Source organism: Arvicola amphibius, chromosome 4, assembly GCF_903992535.2.
Source record: "Arvicola amphibius chromosome 4, mArvAmp1.2, whole genome shotgun sequence".
In the NCBI taxonomy this organism is placed as follows: domain Eukaryota; kingdom Metazoa; phylum Chordata; class Mammalia; order Rodentia; family Cricetidae; genus Arvicola; species Arvicola amphibius.
This window is the reverse complement of record NC_052050.1, coordinates 45,875,584-45,898,712: the sequence shown is the minus strand read 5'-3', so window position 1 is coordinate 45,898,712 and position 23,129 is coordinate 45,875,584. Positions and strand designations below refer to the sequence as shown.

At 47.9% G+C, this 23,129-nt stretch overlaps 1 protein-coding gene across 1 annotated transcript; it reads left to right on the top strand.

Moving 5' to 3' along the window:
• Nucleotides 1–836: 836 nt before the first annotated feature.
• Tlcd2 (TLC domain containing 2) lies at nucleotides 837–9,551 on the top strand. The gene is made up of 5 exons (XM_038328297.1): nucleotides 837–992; nucleotides 2,924–7,349; nucleotides 7,568–7,650; nucleotides 7,849–7,931; nucleotides 8,386–9,551. Exons 2-5 carry the CDS (start codon nucleotides 7,177–7,179, stop codon nucleotides 8,824–8,826), a joined length of 780 nt encoding a protein of 259 aa, XP_038184225.1. The 5' UTR covers nucleotides 837–992; nucleotides 2,924–7,176; the 3' UTR covers nucleotides 8,827–9,551.
• Nucleotides 9,552–23,129: the final 13,578 nt, after the last annotated feature.

Here is a 23,129-nt window from a genome sequence, read left to right as displayed (position 1 = left end):
AGGGTGGGACTGACTAGGTGTTAATCAGACGATGGGGTTTCTGGCTGGTATTACTTTGCCACAGATCGTCCTCTAATCTCTAAACAGAAGCCTTCTCTCTAAAGTGAGGGCTGTGCTATAAATCCTTTGTTAGGAAGCTGCCCCTTGAGAAGCCGTGGGTTGTTCGGAGACTAGAACGAGACAGATTCCTTTCGCTAGACCCACGAAGGGTACACTAGCTCCCCAGCGAAGACTGGGGCTGTGCGGGTGACAGTCGTCCCTATACCCCGAGGTCCTAGGGAGTTCGGTTGCAACGGTGGCTGACTTCCATCTTCAACTCTGCCCACTCCTGTTGCTTCGCAAGCTCCACCTTTCTTTAACTTAGGCCTTCCGTGGAGGCTGGTGAATCAGTTCTGAGGTTGTCTAAAAGAAATTCCAAGGAGGGGCTTTAGCCCTTTAAGGACTTCCCCGCGACCGATTCAGAGATCAGTTTAAAAATGCCAACTCACAGAGCGCGCTGCATTCTGGGAAGCCGAGTGTCACCCTAAAGAACTTCATTGACCAAGATGCACTGCAAAAGCACACGCCTTCACTTCCTTCTGCTCTTTAAACTGTGGCTTGACGTAGAACTGGTCTAAGCAAGTGGCCTAGGCCGAGGGCTAGCTACACCTTTTCAGCTATTGGCCAGCTGGTGAGTTGTTGGGCGTGGCTTAGAGCAGTTCCTCCCGGTGAGGGGGTGGCCTCCTTGCCAATCAGAGCCCAGACGCCGGGAGGGGCGGGAGTAAGCAGAGGTGCTGGCACCCCCCGAGTGGGTGTGGTTACGTTGCCCAGCAGTAGGCGGTGATTGGCCCTGGAAGATGACTTCGTAGCTCGTGCGTCACCACGCCGCCAGCTGATCGGAGACTGGAGCCGGTGTGTGCTGGGCGCTGGGAAGAGACAGAGCGGTCGGCCGTGCGGAGAGGACGCAGTGATTTTGCTCCCCTATCCTCAGCAACCCCCACACCCAGCATCAGGTGGGTGTGATCTAGGGGCTCGGTCATTCCGGGGGAAATCGCGGTAACAGAGTAATCGGGGAAAGTAGGGTCCTGGCGACCACACCCTGCCCTTTTGGGGGAGGGGAGAGGGGGCGGCGGGGATGGGGACCCTCCCGGGAGAGGGGCCAGGACTGGCCCGAGTAGTGTGTCTGGACGTTTAAAGAGAGGGTCCCGGACAGGAATCATGGCAGAAGGTCTGGAGAGGTAATTGGGGAAGAAGATAAGAGGCCGGAGGGCTGGGGGCGTCTAACCCCGACGGCCTCAGGTTTGAGGATCCGGGAGCTGACCATTTAGCCTGGGGAGAATCTGGGAGAGCGACCGGTGTGGAGGTGCACTGCCTCTACCGGCGCTGACTGGGGCAGGGCTAGTTCAAGTCCCTGGCAGGGAAGGGGTCCCTGGGCGGGCCAGCCCCTCCTCTCGTTCCCTCCCGGGGATGTTATGTAAGGGGGGAGGGGAAAGGAGTAGGGGGCGGCCGTGCGGAGGCCTTATGCAACCCAAAGGTTAGGGTTTCACCGTGGTTGGGCGGAGGTTGGGGGGGCGGACAGGAGGAGGGCCTGGAAACTCTACCCGCACCCCCCCTCCAGTCTAACTGGCCGTCTTGGACAGAGAGAAGGTCACCTTTGCACCTCCCCCCAGTATGTCCGGTGGTGAGGCCCCTAGCCCCGGCTTGGCCATGACCGCCTGGGAAGCCGGCTGGCTGGGTGGGGCGCCTGGGTTAGTCATCGCTGGGCTCCCTCTCTCCCCACCTCCTGGCCAACTCTTGGCCCCTCCCCACAGCCTCCGGCGAGGCTAACGTCCCCACCTCCCTCTGGCCCTAGTTTCAGCCTCCAACTCATTTGGCCTGTCATCCTGGCTGTCAGAGTAGACTAGAAGCTGTCATGGTGCCAGAGGGTTGATGGAGCAGCTGGTCAGAGGGTCAGTGCCCTGGGCCCACCCCGCCCGGCAGCCAAGGGCACCTGCTTGGCACAAACTCTCAGCAGCCAATGAACCCTGTAGCTGAACAGAGCCATCTCGGACAGAGAGAGAGTGGACAGAAACTGATCACCTAGGAGAAGGAAGATACCACAAAGTTTGTGCTTCCCAAGAGGCTTTTGGAATTTGAAAATCTCCCACCCCACTGAAATCTTTCCACCCCCTGAATATAGAAATCCCAAGGCAAAATCTCCTTGGCCCCTCATCTGGCAATGGCCATGCCCTTGGACTGCCTGTGCAGAACCACCCTCTCCAGCTCAGCCCTTTAGCCTGCCACGCCCCCAGCCCCCTCCCTGGGCCATGCTGCAGGGCCCCGGCTTTTCCTGCTGATTCATGCGTTGGAACTGTGGGGGCGGGGCTTGGAACTTGGAACAAAGTTCAGACGCGGAGGGGCCGGCAGACAGCCTGGAATTCATACCAGATGTACCCGGAATGTGCAAGCGGAATGCCTGGCATCTCAGAGTCCTGAGGAAGCTGCCCAGCCACCCTGCTCATGTCTCCCTCCCCTCCTGCTGGTGGTCAGCTGTCTTCTCCCTCATACTCCTCAGAGCCCCTGCTGACCTTCCAAACTCTAGTCCACCCCCCTCCCCCATGCTCACCCTCCACATACCCTCCTTCCAGCTGAATTCACTATAGGAGCAAATCAGTCGAGCTGATTACAGAACTCAGAGCTCTGGACCCGAAGTACAATTTTTCATTTGGTTCCTGGGTTCTAGACCTTGCCTTTTGAATGCTGAAGATGCTGGAGTCCTCAGTCGGTTGCCAGGGGTTGCTAGTGCCTGTAAAGCCGGGCAAGACAAGTGCATTTAGAAGCCTCTTGCTTCTCACTCAAGAGCCCCTCAGTAGAAGGTATTGAAAGTCAACTAGAGCTAGTGGGTCACTGTCGCTGCTACCCAGCCCTGTTCCAAGCTCTCCTGTTTTTCCTCCCTTCCATTTAGGACCCTGTGCTTCCCGCACCCTCACCTGGCTGAGCCGCAGTAGTTCTTCAGTGGCAAGCTTTATGTCCTGACCCAGCTAAAGCTGCCAGTTGAAGAACTGTTGCCCTCTGCCCCTGGCTTCGAGGAGGAAGAGGAGGAGTGGCTTCTTTGCCTATCATCTGGAAGGTGACAGAACTGGGGTTGGGAAGGGCTCACAGCTGGGGTTATGGTTTTAGAGAAGGGAAACTCTGGTGCTCTGGGGAGCCCTTACCCACACTGGCCCAGCAAAAGGTTCAGGTTAAAGTCCCTGACTAAATCGGGGACTAGGTGGCTCCACCTCCCCATGTTACTTGATCTTTGTGTCAATGGGAAGAAACAGAAGGAAAGTCTGTCTACCTGTCTAACAAGACTTCCTCATAGGCCTGCCTTTCTTATCTCTCCCCACCCCCCAACTTTCCCTTCACACAAGCTCCAAAAGGAAATGTACTCACGGGAAAGGTGACGACAAAATTCTGATCTAAATAGTCATCTGTGCATTTACTTTTCTCTGTATTTTTTAGATTGGTCCAGATTTTGGTTTTGGGGGTACTTACCTCTATGGGAGTCTTACACCTGTCTCTTTCTCCTCCTGTGCAATGGGGAATCCCATAGATGAGTAGGCGGGAGGGCATCAGAAGTCCACCTGTGCTGACTCAGAGCCGAGGCTCCTCTCTTCCTGTGGGTGGAATCCAAACAGCTCCTCATCCTAACTGTTGTTCCTCCTCCACGCCCTGACTAACCCAGCTCCCGGGATTGGGGTGGAGGGAAAGGTTAGAGTTAAGACCAATGCAAGGAGCTAGTGGGAGGCTGGACCTATGCTGGCTGCTCGTCATACAAGGGTGACCCAAGGTTTCCCCTCCACTCAAAGACAGACCACAGCTCCTGATTGGGTCCTAGCAACTGCTGCCATTTATTTCCTGCCTTTGCTTTCCAGGATAGAGAGACTCAGCTCAGAGCTGTGCAGGGAAGGAACTGTCCCCTGCAGCCATCAGGGGAAGCAGGTTCGATGACAGGAGTCCCTTCTGCTGCCACTAGCCCTGATGCATTCTCATGCTTGGGCTTGGGCTCTGATTGTGGTTCACCTTTGGCCTAGTCTCCCTAGCAGAAGATGGGTTCAGGGACTACAGGAAGCCGTTTGTTCTGTTTGGCAGGAGGAGGAGTTCTAGCCCAGTCTCCAGTTATGAGAAACTGAAAGTCATAGGGGAGACTAGATCACACAACCCAACCCTGCTGCAGCCTGAGATGAGGGGTAGGACGGGTGAGGGACCGCAGCAGAGGGGGTGGGGAGGCCAAGTCTGTTCCTGCCCTGCAACAAAGCCTGCTCTGTCCCTCGACATGGCTTTCTCCCCCCTCACTTCACTGGCCACAGTGTGTCCTCCAGCACTGGCTTCATGGCTCTGCTATCTTCATCCAACATGGAGCCTCAGAGGTGAGGAAGGGCAGCTTGGAAACAGAGGCAGGCAGAAGACCAGTGAACCGGACATTGGTCAGAGGGGCACATAGAAGCCTGGAGAACACCAGGGAAGAGAACAGCCAACCTCAGTGAAAGACAAGCTTACCGCCATCTCCTCTCCAGACCTACCTCCCTTGGAGATGAAGAGCCATAATAGAGCCGTAATAAAGTATGGTCCCAGCTCTTCTCTATACTGCAGTTTCTGTATGAGCCACCTCTGAAAGGAAATACACAGTAAATTCAAAGAGGGATTCAAATGTGTAGCACTATGAAAAAACGTATTTTGGGCTGAGGCTGTAGCTCAGTTGGTAGAATGCTTGCTTAGCATGCCTAAAGCCTTGGTTCTGTCTTCTGCGTTGTCTAAAACTGGGCGTGGTGGCACAGGCCTATAATCCCAGTCACTGGGATCCTACATTCAAGGCCAGACTCTGCTACACAAAGAGTTCTGAGCCAGCCTGGATTACCTGAAACTCTGTCTCAAAAAAAAAAAAAAACCAACAAACAAACAAACAAAAGGTCTTTGTTAGTAATTAAAAGAAGGCAGAGCCAGCTGAACGCACTTTTTCCTGATCATGGTAGACAAATGAAAGCCAGAAGAAACTCCTGTGCATTGTGGGTAGCGGTATCAAACACTGGAAGAGATGTCTTTTGGCCTTGTAATTTTGTGCTTAAGAACTGTATCTTAAAATCAGGACTTGGTTATAAAATGTTCATCTAAGGGTTGCAGTAGAGAAAAAATAGAAAGCTACTGCTTATTTGGAAATCCATTCCTTTTCTGCTGTAATGAAAATTTGCAGGGGGGGATTGCTTAAGTGAGTTATATTCATCCCGATGGTAGAGTAATGCATGGCCATCCAAAGTCATGTAGAAGAAAAATTGACTGGAAAGAAAAATGCTCTTTGAATATTAAAAAAATTATTAAAAGTGTGAGTTTTGTGACCTTAATTTTGTTTTTAAACAATCTGTTTTTAAAATATGAGTGCATACTTGTAATACATAGATTAAGAAGAGACTGAAAGTAGACCCAAAACGTTAAGAGTGGTTATTTTCGGATGGTGGGATAGAGCAATTGTGAATTTCCCCCTTGTTTTTTCTCATTCTATGTTTTCTATACTAATTGTATATTGCTTTTGTATGTTAAATAAATTGCAAAAGATAAATGTAAGTTTTAAGTTTTTACTCTTTTATGTGTATGAGTGTTTAGCCGGCATGCATGTATGTGCACCCTTCTCATGCCTGGTGCTTCCAGGAGCCATGAGAGGGCTTAGAAACTCTTGGACCTGGAGTTAGGCTGCTGTGAGCTACCACGTGGGTGGTGGGACTCAAACATAGGTCCTCTACAAGAGCAGCCAGTGCTGAGCCACAAATCTCTTCACCCCCTCTATGTAATGTTTAAAAGATTTACATTATGTGCCTATGTGGGGGTATGGGCACCTGAGTGTGGGTGTCTGCAGAGCCAGAAGAGGGCGTGACATCTCCAGAGCTGGAGTTACATGCTGTTTTGAGCCCTCTGATATGGATGCTGGGAATTGAACACCGGTCCTCTAGAAGAGCCACAAATGTTCCCGGCCACTAGAGCCCTCTCTCCAAGTCCTCGATGTAATTTTTTTAAAATTTTGGAGAATTGGGTGTAGGAGGATGGGTTGTATCTAGTGCCCTAATGAAAATGTTTGCTTGGGGTACCTACTGTTTCTTGAACGTGTGTGGGGGTGGGGCGGGTGCTGGGAATCACACCCAGGGCCTTCCCTGTACAAGCTAGGCAGGTGCCCCTGCCATACTGAAGTCAGCCCTGTGAGCTTCATTCTTTAGTTCTTTGAATCCACCCACTCGCTCTGTATACAGGAAGAGTTCCTCCGACTTCTGGCTGTCAGCCAGCTAAGGAGGTGTGGCTGAGAGTAAGAAAGAAGGAAAATGTTCCAAACCAGTCACTCTTCAGGGAATTCAGGGTTGGAGAGAATGTTCCTCTTAAGGCCAAACGTCTAGGGTTGCTACCGCGGGTGTTGATCTCTTTTGAGTTGGCCTTTTTCTTGAGGCTTGGGGAGGGGAGGAGAATAGTATGTGGTAGGGATTTCCTGTGTCTCCCCTGCCTAGTAAAGATCCCCAGCGTCTGGGGGCAGAAACTCGGGAAGGGATCCTCCCAATGGACTGCTCCAAAACGGGACACCCCCGTTTGGGGAGTACTATGTAAGGGAATTACAGATGGGCAGAGGGCACCTCTGCCTAATTGGCCATGCTCTCAGGTAAAGGTGAGGTGGTGCAAGGTTTGGCCCTTGGGGCTTGGGTGCGCTGCCCGTCTACCTTTACGACTGGATAAGGATGACCAGTAGGTGAGAGAAGAGGAAACCAGAGCAGGTGAAAGTTAGTGGGCGGAGCCCCATACCTGTCAGGTAAGGCTAGATAAATTGCTTTCTGGAACTCTGAGGGGTTTGGAGACTCGTGGCGTTGGAAAAGATTTCTAGTGTTGTGCAGGAAAGCCTCTGAGCTCGGTTGCCAAACTTGATGCCTGGGAGCCCCCAAACCGCAATCCCCCAAGCAGGGGCAGGACGCCACCGCTTCTATGGCTCCACGGGTGGTGGCCCCACAGCTGCACCAATCACTTGCCCAGCCGAGGGATAGGGGCGTGGACAAGCTAGGAAAAGTTACAACAGGTTGGAAAGGCAAGACAGGCGAGGAAGCCCCCGGCAACAGCCAGATCCCGACTCCGCCAGGGGCCCTTCGAGGTCCCGGACACCAGGCACGGGGATCAAAGACACAAACTGAAGCCTAGCTGATCTGCCAGACCATGGCATCCTGGGAACTCCTTGTGGTTGGTGCCTCCTTCGCGGCATTTCGGGGGCTGCACTGGGGACTGCAGCTACTGCCCACCCCGGAAACTGCTCGAGACCTTTGGATGTGGCGGAACATTTTCGTTTCGCTGATGCACAGCCTTCTATCTGGAGCAGGGGCGCTGGTCGGGTGCGGAACTTGGGAACTGACGAAGCACTGAGGGGCGGAGGTGGAGATGAGAGCGTGGAAGATTGAGGTTGGAATACTGGGTGGGTACCTTTTAGAACAGATGTGAGGTCTTAAAGTCTGGAGCTGGGCTGGGTTGCGACAGGTGAGAGTACCAAGGGAAGAATGGTTCTAGGTCTTGGAGAAATTAACCCTAGCTCCCCTCGCCCCGTCTTCCCCAGGCTATGGCTGTATCCTCAGATGGTCATTGACCCGATTCATGGCCACCCATCTTGGGCAGTGGTCCTAGTAGCAGTGTCAGTAGGTGAGTGTACAGAGAGGCTGGGCCCTGGAAGGCGGTGCTGGAACAGGAAACCTATGTCCCTCCCCCGCTTTGGAATGGAGCCCATATTGGTGGAGGTTTGCTGTGAGGGATTAAGGACCTGAGGAAAGTGGTATGTGAGACTCTTCTCTAGGCCTTGCTCTGAGCTAGGACCCTAATAATCCTCTGCCATGCCCACAGGTTATTTCCTGGCGGATGGAGCTGACATGCTGTGGAACCAGAACTTGGCCCAGGCCTGGGACCTTCTCTGTCACCATTTGGTGGTGAGGCACTGAAGGGAGAGTCCAGACAGAAAGGAAGCACTCCCAAGTTTAGAACTCAGCCCCTCTTCAGCCTTCTGTCCTCTGACTTTCCCATAAAGCCCCCTGTAAACCCATCTTCCAAATCTTGGACTGAACTGGAAGGAGGTTTTGACTGCTAGCCACAGTTTGGAGTCTGGGCACTATGGAAGAAGTTTGGATCCCCACAAACATCCAGCTGGTCATGAAAACTTTGATGCAGAGTGTTGCTGAGAAGGGGAGTCATGGTTTAGGCTGTGGGAAGGAGGCAGAAAAAGCCAGGATTGAAAGCTGAGGTGTGCTGTGCAAATAGTCTAGGTTCGGGGTGAAATAGCCTCTGGGCAAAGACATGGGTCAGCAGGAAAGTCAGGTTTGGAGGGATCCCGGGACTCAATGGGCACAGGTGATGCAAAAGTCTGACTTTGAACCTTGTCCCCAGGTAGTGAGTTGCCTCAGCACTGCGGTTCTGTCTGGCCACTTTGTGGGCTTCGCTGTGGTGTCTCTACTTCTGGAGCTGAACTCCATCTGTTTGCATGTGCGGAAACTTCTGCTACTTTCCCATAAGGCCTCATCCTTGGCCTTCAGAGTAATCAGCTGGGCCACCCTGACCACGCTGGCCCTCTTCCGCCTTCTACCTCTAGGATGGATGAGTCTGTGGTTGTTTCGGCAGCGCCACCGGGTGTCTCTTGCTCTGGTCATCCTTGGTGCAACTGGGCTGGTCATTGTGGGATCCATGAGCATCTCACTGGGTATCCGCATTCTGATCAGGGATGTCTTGCAGTCTCGACACCACCCATTTATCTCTGTGCACAAGGAGACTAAGACATATGACGGAGAGACAGTCGCCAGGAACAATTCCACTCTCAGTCTGAAAAACTAGAGAAGTGGAGGTTTCCTCTTCAGTCAGCCCTGAGACTGGGGCCAGGAAGAGGAGATGGTAGCCTTTGCTGCACAGTCCGCTGTGTAGCAAGGCCCAGACTGTATTAGCAGTATCTCAAGACCTTTTCCAGATGACTCACTTCTCTCCCCTTCCCAAGACCCAAGAAGGTTTCATGGAAACCTAAATTACTGCTCACTGAATTCCTTTGCTCCAGCGTAAGGACAGACCATGGGATAGGAGGTTCTTCTGGAATCAGAAAGACCTGGCATGGAGGGCCATTTATGATCAAATTCTGACTTCATTTATGATCAAATTCTGACAGTGAGATAAGAGCACAAGAAACATTATCTGCTGCCAGGAAGGATGCACGTGGCAGATGCCAGCAACAGACAGAAGCTAGGCCAATGTAATTGTTGCTGATACCTTCGATCTTCTAGGTCAGACTGCAAGAACTGGGATTGTACTCAGCCCTACCCTACTGCAAACAGCCTTTCTAATACTTGTGTACCTTCTGACCTAAAGAAATATAATTCTTATATGAACATGGTCTGTCTCCTAAGGCAGCACAGAAGCCAGCAGCCACAGAAAAGACTCAAGTGCCCAGTGTGATCACCTAGCACTAAACTTTTCAAGGCGCTGAGCCGCCTTGAGCACTGAGACAGAAGCACAGGAGAGGAGAGGAGCCCCCTCCTCCCTCCAGAGGGGGCAGGATAGCCGACTGACCCTTTCCTGGAGTCTTTTTTTTTTTTTTTTTTTTTTTTTTTGGTTTTTCGAGACAGGGTTTCTCTGTAGCTTTGAAGCCTGTCCTGGAACTCCCTCTCCCTCTGTAGACCAGGCTGGCCTCGAACTCACAGAGATCCCCCTGCCTCTGCCTCCCAAGTGCTGGGATTAAAGGCATGAGCCATCACCACCCGGCTCTTTCCTGGAGTCTTTCAAAGGCTCTCTCCTCCCTGTTCCCTGCAGCAAGTCTCCCATTGCGGCTCCCCTCCATTTCTCGTCTGAACATCCGGGTTACAGGACTGTAGAGGACTGAATGGTGAGGGAGAAAGTGAAACCTTTCTTCATCCACAAAAAAGATACAGGAGCAAAAAACAAGAGGCAGGAGGGGCATTTAAAAAGCGCTGCTAAGATCAGGTGTGGGTGATGTCTGACTTTACTCTTAGCACTCAGGAGGCAGAGGCAGGAGATTTCTGTGAGTTGGAGACCAGCCTGGACTACAGAGTGAGCTCCAGGACAGCCAAGGCTACACAAAGAAGCACTGTCTCAAAAAAACGAAAAACCAAAACCATAAAAAGGTGATGCTAAGAAGTGAAGGGAGAGAAAGACAAAGAGGATGAGGGAGACAGATGTGCACATGTGCACAGATGTGTCTGGGTAGAAGAGAGAAAGATTAAACCCCATAGAGAAGCCAGGCAGAGGGAGCTTGAGTGCAGGGAAGGGCAAAGCTTCAGCAGACATATTGAGAAAGGTTGTTACAGAAGCTAAGAGGAGCCCAAACCATAGTGTTAATGAAATGGTCACAAAGAAAGCAGGAAAAAGCCAGGTGGCAGTGGCACATGCCTTTAATCCCAGCACTTGGGAGGCAGAGGCAGGGGGATCTCTGTGAGTTCAAGGCCAGCCTGGTCTACAAGAGCTAGTTCCAGGACAGGCTCCAAAGCTACAGAGAAACCCTGTCTCAAAAAAAAAAAAAGAAAAGAAAAGAAAGAGAAAGAAAGGAAGGAAGGAAGGAAGGAAGGAAGGAAGGAAGGAAAAGAAAAAAGGAAAGAAAACAAGCAGGAAAACCAGAAATAAAGTGGAACAAAAAGGGCCCCCAAGAGAGGAAGGCCCAGGTAATCTAGACATCAGAATCCTGAAAGCAGACCCAGGAGAGATGGAGGCGATAGTGGCAAATGGAGAGAGTAACAGAGTGAGAGAGAGGTAGAGGTGGAGAAGATGGGGATCAGAGAGGGAACTGAGAAGCAGGGACAGGCGGGAGAGGGTTTGCCATATAGAAACAGGAAGCATGTTAAGCTGGAGATAGGCAGCTGCCGTGATATGCAGACAGGCTGGCAGGGACTGGCTGGAAGAGGGGTCAAGTTAGACTAGACCTGTAGGGAGACAGAACAAGGCAGGGCGGAGGAGCATCCTGGGAGTGGGGACAGCATGTAAAGCAACTAGGTAACATCCAAAAGAAACAAAGAAAAGGGGGAACAAAGGAATATAGAGAGAGGAAAAGACAAAAAAAGAGCAAAGAGAGAGAATGTTGTATGAGATCTCTGTTATAGTCAGAAAAACAGGAGCAAAGCAGAGAAAATAACAAGCAAAGACTGGAGTCTGGCAAGGTGGCACCGCGCTGATAATGCTAGCCACTTAGGAATGACAAGCAGGATGATCAGGAGTTCAAGGTCAGCCTGGGCTACGTGAAACCCCATCTCAACAAACAAACCAAAGAAGAAAAAAAGAAAAAAATCGGGCATGGCAGCTGCAGCATTACCAAGCGTTCATGAGGTCTTAGGTTCAATGCCCAACACAAAGAACTTTTTTTGTTTTTTTAATGTAGGATTTCTCAGGAGCTTTGTTTATTGATATGGGTCTGGTCACCAGGATAACATCATGGCCAGGTGAAGCCGTCCTCAAGACTGACTCCATGCTTGCTATAGACTCTGTCTGCCAGCAGAGGGGAGGAGTTTCAGTGGGGAGAGGACATGAATAAATTGCTATGCAAATGATTTCATTAATCTATTGTGAAAGTGATTGCTTTGAGTCATTTCTCTTGGCTCCAGTGGTATCCTGGTTTGCAATATGATGTGGGCTGTGGAGGCTTTGACTGTTACAGAGTTCTCTGCCTATCTGCCCCCCCCCCCCGCTTCTGTTTGTTTGTTTTGTGGTTTTTGTTGTTGCTGGTGGTGGTGGTGGTGGTTTGTGTGTGTGTGTGTGTGTGTGTTGGAAGTCAGCTTTATGTATTGGAGGCTGGCACTGAACTTTTCTTGATCCTCCCGCCTCTGCCTCCTAGGACCTAGACCTGTGAGTATGGGAGTGTGTCACCAGACCAGGCCGGGCTACCGGGCTAGCACATTCTCTTTGTGACTACAGATAACTGAAGTGTTATAAGATCCTCTATGATCAGAAAACCTAGGGGTCAGGGAGAGGTCTCAGAAGATAACGATACTTGCTGTCAGGCCTGACAACCTGAGCTTTTGGTATTGTCTATATATATATATATATATATATATATATATATATATATATATAGCTCTGGCTGGCCTGGAACTCACAGAGATCCACCTGACTCTGCCTCCCAAGTGCTAGGATCAAAGGTGTGCATCACCACACTCGGCCTAACAACCTGAGTTTGATCCTCAGGATCCACATGATGGAAGAATAGAATAGATTCTTACAAACTCTCCTCTGACTTCCACTGTAGCATGAGACTCCCTTCCCCAAAGGGGGAAAAAAAAACGAAACAAAGCAAAACAAAAACAAATATAAGAATAAAAAGAAAAGAAAAGAAAAGAGCAAACCCAGGTCCTGTGTGATGGCTCAGCAAGTAAAAGTGTTTTCTACCAAAGCTGACCACCTGGTGAAGGGGGAGAGCAGCTTCCCTTAGGTTACCCTTTGCTCTCTACTGGCATGCCATACACATGTGTGCCTACACATACACACCTACACACCACCAAGAAGTAAAGAAATACATCAAGAAATGTAAGGACATTTTTGATATTAATTTTTTTTTTTTTTTTGGTGAGACAGGGTTTCTGGGTGAAACAGTCCAGGCTATTCTTTTTGTTGTTATTGTTTTGTTTTTGTTTTTCGAGACAGGGTTTCCCTGTAGTTTCTAAAGCCTGTCCTGGAACTAGCTCTTGTAGACCAGGCTGGCCTCGAACTCAGAGATCCGCCTGCCTCTGCCTCCCGAGTGCTGGGATTAAAGGCGTGCGCCACCACCGCCCAGCTTCCAGGCTATTCTTGAACTCACTCTGTAGACCAGACTGGCCTCAAACTCACAGAGATCCACCTGCCTTTGTCTCCCAAGTGCTGGGATTAAAGGCGAGCACCACCACAGACCAGCTAAAAATTATTATTATTATTTTTTTTTTTGGTTTTTCGAGACAGGGTTTCTCTGCAGCTTTTTTTTTTTTTTTTTTTAGAGCCTGTCCTGGAACTAGCTCTTGTAGACCAGGCTGGCCTCGAACTCACAGAGATCCGCCTGCCTCTGCCTCCCGAGTGCTGGGATTAAAGGCGTGCGCCACCACCGCCCGGATAAAAATTATTTTTAAAAGAAGAAATCCAACTAGGTCTGAGGACACACACTTGTAATCCTAGACCTTGGGAGAGTGAGGAGTTCAAGGCTAGCCTCAGGTATGTGGTACATTCAGTACCAGCCTGGGCTACAGAAAAACAGAGAAGAGAGGTGAGAGACAGAGAAAGGGGAATACACACACACACACACACACACACACACACACACAGAGAGAGAGAGAGAGAAAGAGAGAGAGAGAGAGAGAGAGAGAGAGAGAGAACAGTCAGCGGAGACTCTGGGATAATGAAACTCAAGGGGCAAAGCCCTCTGATAGACTTAAGTGGGTGTGAGTGGAGAGGAGAGTAGCGAGCAAGACACTTATGACAAAGATCAATCAATTCAGACAAATTACCTCCGAACCGTCATTTCCACATCAGGATGTTTTGGGTTGAAAGTCAGCCAGACCAGCTCAGTGACTATTGATTTCTGCACTTTTCAAGACTGCAGTCTCTGTCTAGGGTGGCATCGCTTCAGCTTTCCTCTGCAGACATGCCTGCCGCTGAAGTCGCATTGTCAACCTCGACCGCCTCTGATACGGTAGATCACCACACACCTTCTGCAGGGTCTGGACAGGGATGCCGCTTTCAGTCTCGGGGAGTCTTTCTGCAGAGATAAGGGTACAAGTCACGTGTGGTTAGAGTACAACTGAAGGGTGCCTAGAAAGGGCTCCCTGTCTACCACCACCAAAACCGCAAACCTTGGAATAATGTTTGATTCACTGGGGAATGAATACATGTATTTACGATGTAGCCCTGAATGTCCTGAAATGCACACTATAGACCAGGATGGCTTCAAATCTCAGAGATCCATTTGCCTCTGCTTCTCAAGAGCTAGTATTAGAGGCATGAGTCAGCATGCTTGGCTCATGGTTTAGTTTTATTTTGTGTGCATGAATGCTAGCCCACATGTGTTTATTTGCATCATGTGTGTGCCTGGTACCCACAGAGGCCAGGAGAGGGTGTTGGTTGAATCCCCTGGCAATGAAGTCACAAACAACTGTAATCAGCCCAGGGAGGTGCTGGGAATGAAATTCGGTCCGTGTGCAAGAGCAGAATGTGCTCTTGCTGTTGAGCGATGTCTCCAGCCTCAGATTCCTCAGTTACTCTGTGCCCTCGCAGGCACAGCTGCTCAAGCCCGGGAGAACTTCGTCTCCTTGACCTTCACTGGCCCATCGTGTCAGTCCTGGTGGCTGACAGACTTGCAGATCCCAAGTTCAGGCAGTGCGAGAGGAGAATAGATAAGCCCTTGGAGCTGGGCTGCCACGAACTCGCCTGCTTGCTTTAGCTGCTTGTCTGAGTATGCTTTGCCCCAGCCTCCCACCCACCCTTCCCCTAAATCTAAATCTTTGCCCAAGCTAAATGTGGCCCTTCCCCATAGTAATCCGAGTGATTCCTGGGCCCCTAGGGAGATGGGAGAGAGAAATTTGCACAGCCTAAGGTAGCTGCAGTAGTACTTCTTTGCTGTATATTGAATCTTAAAAATTCATGCCAGGCTGTGGTGGTGCTCACATTTAATTCCTGCACTCAGGAGGCAGAGGCAGGCGGATCTCTGTAAGTTTGAGGTCAGCCTGGTCTACAAGAGCTAGTTCCAGGACAGGCTCCAAGCTACAGAGAAACCCTGTCTAGAAAAATCAATAAAAAAGAGGCAGAGGCAGGCAGATCTCAGTGTGTTTGAGGTCAGCCTGGTCTACATAGCAAGTTCCAGGACAGCCAGGATACACAAAGAACCAGAAGAAGAAGAAAAAAAGGTTATTGTTTCCTTTGCTGTATGGCACCTTTTATTTTCATGTAGTTCCGTCTGTTGATGATGGTTAGTTCCTGCGCTGTTGGTGTTTTCTTCAAAAAATTCTTGCAGGGGCTGGCGAGATGGCTCAGAGGTTAAGAGCATTGCCTGCTCTTCCGAAGGTTCTGAGTTCAATTCCCAGCAACCACATGGTGGCTCACAACCATCTGTAATGAGGTCTGGTGCCTTCTTCTGGCCTGCAGGCATATATGCAGACAGAATATTGTATACTTAAGAAATAAATAAATATTTAAAAAAATAAAAAAAGTTCTTGCGTACACCACTGTCTTGAAAGGTATCCTTTATGTTTTCTTCTAGACGTTTCAGTGCTTCAAGTTGTAAATTAAGGTCTTTGATCCTCTTGAATTGGTTTTTAAAATATTTACAAACTGTCAAGCGCAACTATCAGTACTGTGATCTAAGGAAGCAGCGTCGTTTTAGTCATTGTATTTTGTCATTCCAAGTGTTCCCCTTCTAGCAAATATTGATAAAGAACCCACTGTGTCCAAAGCAAACAGGGTGAGATGTAATAACAATTGAGTAAATGAGCCAGATCTCTGGCCTCGGGAGCCCACAGCCAGCATTTTGTTAAACTGGGCAAGTGGGAGTCATTCAGAGGCTAGAACAAGAATGATGGATACAGAGACAGGTGATCCAGTAGCCTGGGGAGGAACGGACTACATACGGAGGTAGACTTGTTGCATCCTTATATCCAAGGAGCCGTCAGAACCTCACTCAGTACCTTTCCACCCAAGACTGCATCCTTTCCAACATCTTCCAGGCTGTGCCTAGCAACTACCACAAGCTCACTTTGTGAGTTAGACACATAGGCCTCCTTCTCTAGCTAGCCCATCCCTGTAGACACTCTACACACATGTGCAGTTGATCACCAAGTTTAGAATGGCTCTCACATCCCTCCCACTTTTTCCATCTCTGCTATCCCATCCTCATTTGAATAACCATCAGTTCTGCCCTGGATGACAATGGCAGCCTTATAGATATTCTCCTCACAGTCTGTGATTGTTAGAAAGTCAATCTATCATGTCTTTCCCTGCCTGAGACTACTCAGTAGCCTGTGTGTTTGTGAGTGCCTGTGTGTCAGGAATGGGATACTCAGAACCTTGCACGTGTTCTGCCACTGAGATGTATCCCTATTGTCCTTTCTTTTTATTTTAAACCTTATTGAATTTGTTGTTTGACAATTTCATGCGTCTATACAGCCTATGTAACTTCCTCTTTAAGATAAAAGCAAAACTCATCAAATGGCCTATAGGCTCCAAGAGCCTCCCTTTGCCTTTCTTCACCTGTGGTCCTATCTGCTTTACTCTTTGTACAGCTCTCTCGGGTTTATTCATTATTTAATGCTTCTTTCTTTCTCTCCCCTGAGTACTGGATGCCCTTCTCCAGCTTCCCATGCCCTCCATCTCTCCAGTGTCTCCTGGTATGATTGAGATTCGATGCTGTTAATAACTGGGCTGGGGTTGTAGCTTAGTTGGTAGAGTTCTTGCTTAGCACACACTAAGTCCTAGACTCCATCCTGAGCACAATTGCACAGACCAGGCAAGGTATTACAGGGCTATAAGCTTAGCACTTGAAAAATGCAGGTGGCGGGGTCAGAAGGTCAGGGCATCCCCATCTCTCAAGTTTGAAGCCAGTCTGGGTTATAAAAGACCCCATATCAAAAATATAAATAAATAAAAATAAAAGATCAATTTTTTTGAGCCAAGCAAGATAGCATGCACCTTTAGTACCAGCACTCTGGAGGCAGAGGCAGGTGGATGTCTGTGAGGTCAAAGTCAGATGGTTTATAATGCCAGGGCAGCCAGAACTACTAGTGAGTCCTTGACTCAAACAAACAAAGTTCGTTTCTGCATAGTTGTAAATGAATGCAGCACTAGCTCACCCTTGATTGTTTTTGTTTGCTTGTTTGTTTTTGAGACAGGACCTGTCCCTTTTCTTTAGGGGAAGGTGAATAGATAACTCCCGAAAGTGAAAGCCCAAAAAGAAGCCATGATTATTAGTTGGGAAATACCATAAGCGTGACGTGGCAATGCATATGAAAATAATCAGTTAAGTCAGTGAAGAACCATTAAACACAGTCTGACTGTGTAACCCAGGGCACTTTTGAACTCTCCGTGCCCTAAATACAGGCATGCTCCATGACACAGGCTGAAACTGGCTTCCTTCTGAGGAGGAGGCAGGAACAGAAGATTCTGTCCTTGTCAGCCATTCTCTGTCACAAGCTTTATAAGACTCTATTGCTTTCTCTTGACAATTTTTTTTAAAGATTTGTTTATTTATTATGTATACAGTGTTCTGTCTGTCTGTATCCTTGTTGGCCAGAAGAGGGCACCAGATCTCATTACAGATGGCTGTGAGCCACCATGTGGTTGCTGGGAATTGAACTCAGGACCTCTGGAAGAACAGTCACTGCTCTTAACCTCTGAGCCATCTCTCCAGCCCTCTCTTGACAATTTTTATAACATTTATTTGTTTGTTGAGGGGAAGCCTGAGTTTTCATAGCCCATGTGTGAGCACCAACAGCACGTGTATGTGAACACCACAGCATGTGTGTGAACACCATAGCACATGTGTGTAGGGTTCAGAGGATAACTTGAGGGAGTTGGTTTTCTCCTACTACTGTGTGGGTCACAAGGGTTAGGACTCGGGGTTAACCAGCTTTGGCAGCAAGGTCCTTTATCCACGGATCATCCTGCCAGCCAACTTTCTCTTTTTCCTTTGTTCTGTCTATCCACGTCAGATAGAGGTGACATTGGCAAACCAAAGAAAGAATTCTGTTCCAGGCAAGCTTGGTGACCTCGTGCTATCAGGGCTGCTTATAAGAGCGTGGGTAACCTTGAACAGCTGTGCTTCTAGGAACTCCACCGCCAGCAGGAATGACTCAGGAAAAAAAATGCATCGCCAAAGAGTTCACCCAGCAAACGTGTACCTCCTGTATAACCTTGGGGTGGGTGAGTCAGTGAGTTTTCATTAGGATTTCATGTGCGTGACAGCTGGTCTACTCTGTGATCAGAATGGTGACGTCTAACAGAAAAGAAACAGTACACTGTAGTGGACCACTGCACCTGACTCTACTTCCTTTTTCCTTCTCTCTCTCTCTCTCTCTCTCTCTCTCTTCCTCGCTTTCTCTCTTTCCTTCCTTTCTTTTTTGGTGCTGCTGAGGATTGAACTCAAGATCCTACATACAGAAGGCAAGCACTCTTCCTCTTCCAGTGAGCTACATTCCCAGATTTGTTCTATTTCTTTATTTCTTTTTAGGTCTTATTTTTATTTAGTTTTATGTACTTTTGTGACTGTGTGCTATGTGTAAAAGGAAACCTGAGAAGGCCAGAAGAGGGTGTCGGATCCTGGAGTTACAGGAGTTGTGAACTGCCCTGCGCATGCTGGAAACCGAACCTGAGTCCTTTGCAAGGGCACTCTGTGCTCGTAACCATTTATTCTCCTCTCCAGCCCCGTGGTTCTATTTCTTTATTAGCCTTTTGTGGGCTAGAATTCTGACTCAGTGATAGAACATTTACATGCAAGTACTCCAAAGCCAAAGTTCTTTTTTTAATTTTTGGGTTTTTTGAGACATGGTTTCTCTGTACTGGAACTTTTGAAAAACCAAAAAAAGAGCGAGGAAGGCAATAGGGCAATTTGGAAAGTTGAATGAGGTTCTGTCAAGGCTAGCATGCAGGAGAAATGGTTCAGTGGTGAAGAGCATTTATTCCTCTTGCAGAAGACCTAAACTCAATCTCCAGCACCCACATGGGTGCTCACAACCCTTTGTAATTCTAGTTTCAAGGATCTAATGCCCTTTTCTGGTCTTCACAGATACCAGGCATGTGCACGATGCACATACATACATGCAGGGAAAACATACACACACATAAAATAATAAGCAGATAAATCTTAAGAGTAAAGCAGGGGGCCAGAGAGATGGCTCAGTGGTTAAGAACATTTGTTCTTACAGAGGACCCGGGCTTGATTCCCAGCACTCACATGATCGCTCACAACTGTCTGTACCCCTAGATCCAGGGGATCCAATGTACTGTCTTCTGTGGGCATCAGGCACACATGTGTTGTACATATATACATGTATACACTCATAAACACAAAATACATAAAATGAATAAAAGGTTTTAAAAAGGAGGCTGGGGGGCAAGAGAGGTGTCTCAGTGGTTAAGAGCACTGAGTGCTCTTCCAGAGGTCCTGAGTTCAATTCCCAGCACTCATTTGACAGCTCACAACTGTCTGCAATTCCAGTTCCAGGGACCCAACACCCATGGAAAAACATCAATACACATAAAAAAATTAAAATGAAGGCTGGGCCTATAACTCAGAGGTAGAATGCTTGCCCAGCATGCACTTCAAGGCCTTGGGTTCAGTCCTAAGCACCAAAAAAATAATCATGAATACAGAAACAGAGACCTTCTAATTCAGAGCCTGGGGGTGTAAATCAGCTGGCACATGCTTACCTAGTATATATGAAGCTCTGAGTTCAATTGCAGCACTGGATATAATTGATTTGGTGGTGCATTTGGGAATCCTAGCATTTGGGAAGTAGAGGCAGGAGGATCAAAAGTCAGTGACAACCTTAGCCACATAGAGGATTTGAGGCCAGTCTGGGCTGCTGGTTTGTATAGGATCCTGTCTCAAAAAATAAAAGAAAGAAAGAAAGAAAGAAAGAAAGAAAGAAAGAAAGAAAGAAAGAAAGAGAAAAGAAAAAATTCTTTTTCAATACAGGGTTTCTCTGTGGCTTTGGAGCCTGTCCTGGAATTAGCTCTTGTAGACCAGGGTGGCCTCGAACTCACAGAGATCTGCCTGCCTCTGCCTCCCAAGTGCTGGGATTAAAGGCCTGTGCTACTACTGCCTGGCAGAAATGAAAAATTCTAATAATTGTTTTGGCCCCTGACCACTGTCAAGAGACTGTGTTCACCAGATCTCCTTAGCAGGAATTCACCCATCATCTTGTGAAAATCTACCCCCAGAATCTCCATTCAGAGGTCCTGGGCTCCATATCTGGCCACCACATAGGAGATGTGTGTGTGTGTGTGTGTGTGTGTGTGTGTGTGTGTGTGTGTGTGTGTAGTGAATTAAGTCTGTCTTTTTAAAAAGTGCAGAGCTGGGCATGGGGTGTAGACTTGCCTTTATAGCGTTCAGAAACAGAGACAGAGAGCTCTATGAGCCTTAGAACAGCTTGGAACTCAGTCTCAACAAACAAGTGCAAGGGATCTGAGTAGACCATGCTCATAATCTTTTTCTTTTTCTTTGTTACCTTATGTGTTTAATTGTTTTGAGTACATGAATGTCTGTGAACCACTTGTGTGACTGGTGCCCGAGGAAGCCAGAAGAGGGGATTGGGATCAGATGGTTGTGAGCAACCATGTGGGTGCTGGGAATCAAATCTAGGTGGTGAATGTCTTTAATTCCAGCACTCAGGAGGCAGAGGCATGTGGATCTCTGAGTCTGAGACCAGCCTGGTCTACAAAGTGAGTTTCAGGAAACCCTGTCTCGGGAAAAAAAATCAATCAAACAAACAAACAAAAGCTTAACACTGTTAAAAATATTTATTTGTTTTTATTTTATGTGTACATGTGAGTGTCTGTATGTGCACCACATGCATGCAGGTGCCTGTAGAGGCCAGAAGGGGGTGTTGGATTACCTGGAACTGGAGTGAGAGAGATGGTTATGAGCTGCCACACCCAGGTCCCCTGTAAGATCAACAAGGACTGTTAACCACAGAGAGCTTCTGAACACTTATACAGAACCATAGCATGACAATCAAACTAGAAAGCTGATGTTCATACAACAATACTAATGAAACTATAGACTGTGTTGGAACTTTACCAGAACATGGACCCATGTCTAACACGCAGTGACTCTCATTACAAGGATTTCACTATAGTGACCATGACAATGTTGGAGCCAAACTTGCTGCCATTGCCAGCTCCTCTGCCGGCTGTTTCTACGGAATAATTTTTCTTCCTAAATTTACTCTGGTCCTTTCTTCCCTCCTTCTCATTCCCATTTCTCCTAACCCCTTCTCTACTCTGCTCCACTCTTCTGATCTTCATTTCCTCCTCTCCACTCCCCTCTTTTTTTTTTAACAAGGTCTTGCTATTTAGCCCAGATTTGCCTTCAGCTTTCTACCTCCTGCCTCAGCTTCCCCGGTGTTGGAAAATACTCTTTCTGCATGCTCACTCTAGGATCTGGGGACATAGCTTAGTGGTAGAGGGCACCTCCAGTTTGTATCAAGTCCTGGGTCCAATTTTTAAATTTGCAGAGAGAAAAGTAAACAAATGAGTTTTATAGTAGCAGTTTCAGCTACCTGGAATTACTTTGTGTCTGTTCATTTGCTTAGGGCAAATCCTTCCCACCCATGAAACTTTGCCAGTCTAAAACACTTTCCCCTTTCTTGCAATCCTGGGAAATACTCTACTATGACACATACCCAGTGTTGTGCCTACGTTTCCAAGATTTTTTTGCCCTTGTTTTGTCCACAATTCAAACTGAATTAATTTTTGTCTATAACACGAGTTAAAGTGATCATTGCAGATAGAGGAAAGAGAAACAAGATAAGATACAATCAATGAAATTCCCCTAAAACTTTTTAAAATTTTACATTTTCTAGGCTAACTCTTCCCATCTTCCAAAGAAAGATTTTTATTTTATTTTAGTTTTGATTCTCTCTCCCTCCCTCCCTCCCTCCCTCCCTCCCTCCCTCCCTCCCTCCCTCCCTTCCTCCCTCCCTTCTTCCCTCCTCTCTCTCTTCAAGACAGGGTTTCACTGTAGTTTTGGAACCTGTCCTGAAACTAGCTCTTGTAGACCAGGCTGGCCTTGAACTCATAGAGATTCACTTACTACTGCCCACTGTGCTGGGATTGCTACCATGACTGACATGACTGGCAGGATTTTTATTTTTTAGTTTATTTCATTGTTTGCACTGCCAGCGTTAATTAAAGTGCCTCATAGTAAGCAAGCATTAAGTTTAAACAACAACAACAACAACAACAACCAAAACTTGCCCTGAAGGCAAGTTAGCATGCCCTGCTTGCCAGTGTCATTACACTGTCATTACAAACTCTACAAGAATCTTTAGCTCTTGGGAGAGATGGCTTGGGGTTAAAACATTTGTTGCTTTTGCAAGGGACCTAGATTCCCAGCACCCAAGTGGTGGATCACAGCCATCTCCAGTTCCAGGGGATCTAATGTCTTTTTTTAATCTCTATGTGCACCGACTGTGTATGTGGTACATAGATATACATGAAAGCAATTATACATATAAAACACTTATACATATAAAAAGAGACAGAAAGAATCTTAGGTATGTTTTTATTTTGTTTTTGAGGTATGGTCTCATGTAGCAAAGACTGGACTTAAACCTTACGTAGTTGAGGATGACCTTGAATTTCTTTTCTTTTCTTTTCTTTTCTTTTTTTTTTTTTTTTTTTTTTTTTGGTTTTTCTAGACAGGGTTTCCCTGTAGTTTCTAGAGCCTGTCCTGGAACTAGCTCTTGTAGACCAGGCTGGCCTCGAACTCAGAGATCCGCCTGCCTCTGCCTCCCGAGTGCGGGGATTAAAGGCGTGCGCCACCAACGCCCAGCTTGAATTTCTTTTTGTAAAAAAAAATAAATTTTATGTGTATGGGTGTTTGGTTGCAATTATTTATGGGTACCACATGTGTGCAGTATCCACAGAGGCCAGAAGAGGGTATCAGATCCGCTAGAATCAGAACTATAGACAGTTGTAAGTCGCTACGTAAATGCTGAGAATCGAACTAGGTCCTCTGGAAGAACAGTCAATGCTCTTAATCACTCAGCCATCTCTCCAGCCCCAGACCTTATATTTCTGATTCTCTTTCCCTATCCCCCTCCTCCGAGGTATATTCCCAGTCCAGATCTTGCATTCTTGACAACCTTCCCTCTTGTGCTTCCAAGAGTTGTTTGAACCCTTAGTACATAGTGGGCTCTCTCTAACGATAATGTAAAAAAATGAACAGACGAACAAAGGATTCATTGAGTTGGAGCTAGTACTACGTATCAGCTCTGAATTCATGAGAATAAATACAGGAAAAACGTGCATCGTAGGCAAACTTCTTAAAATTACAATGGTTTTTGGGGGAACAACGTCAATAGCCAATTAAACATCAATTCTATTAGAGGCTTCCTAAGTCGATCCGACTGGCGGAAGGCGGGGCGCGAGCCTACCCTGGCCACACCCCCTCGCCCAGAAAGCCACATTTA

What these genes read in the sequence shown, in the direction of transcription:
- Tlcd2 (XM_038328297.1), top strand. Translation starts at nt 7,177, where the DNA reads ATGGCATCCTGGGAACTCCTTGTGGTTGGTGCCTCCTTCGCGGCATTT. An exon ending in GGAGCAGGGGCGCTGGTCGG is followed by an intron (nt 7,350 to 7,567) that starts GTGCGGAACTTG and finishes CGTCTTCCCCAG; the next exon opens with GCTATGGCTGTATCCTCAGA. An exon ending in CCTAGTAGCAGTGTCAGTAG is followed by an intron (nt 7,651 to 7,848) that starts GTGAGTGTACAG and finishes CCATGCCCACAG; the next exon opens with GTTATTTCCTGGCGGATGGA.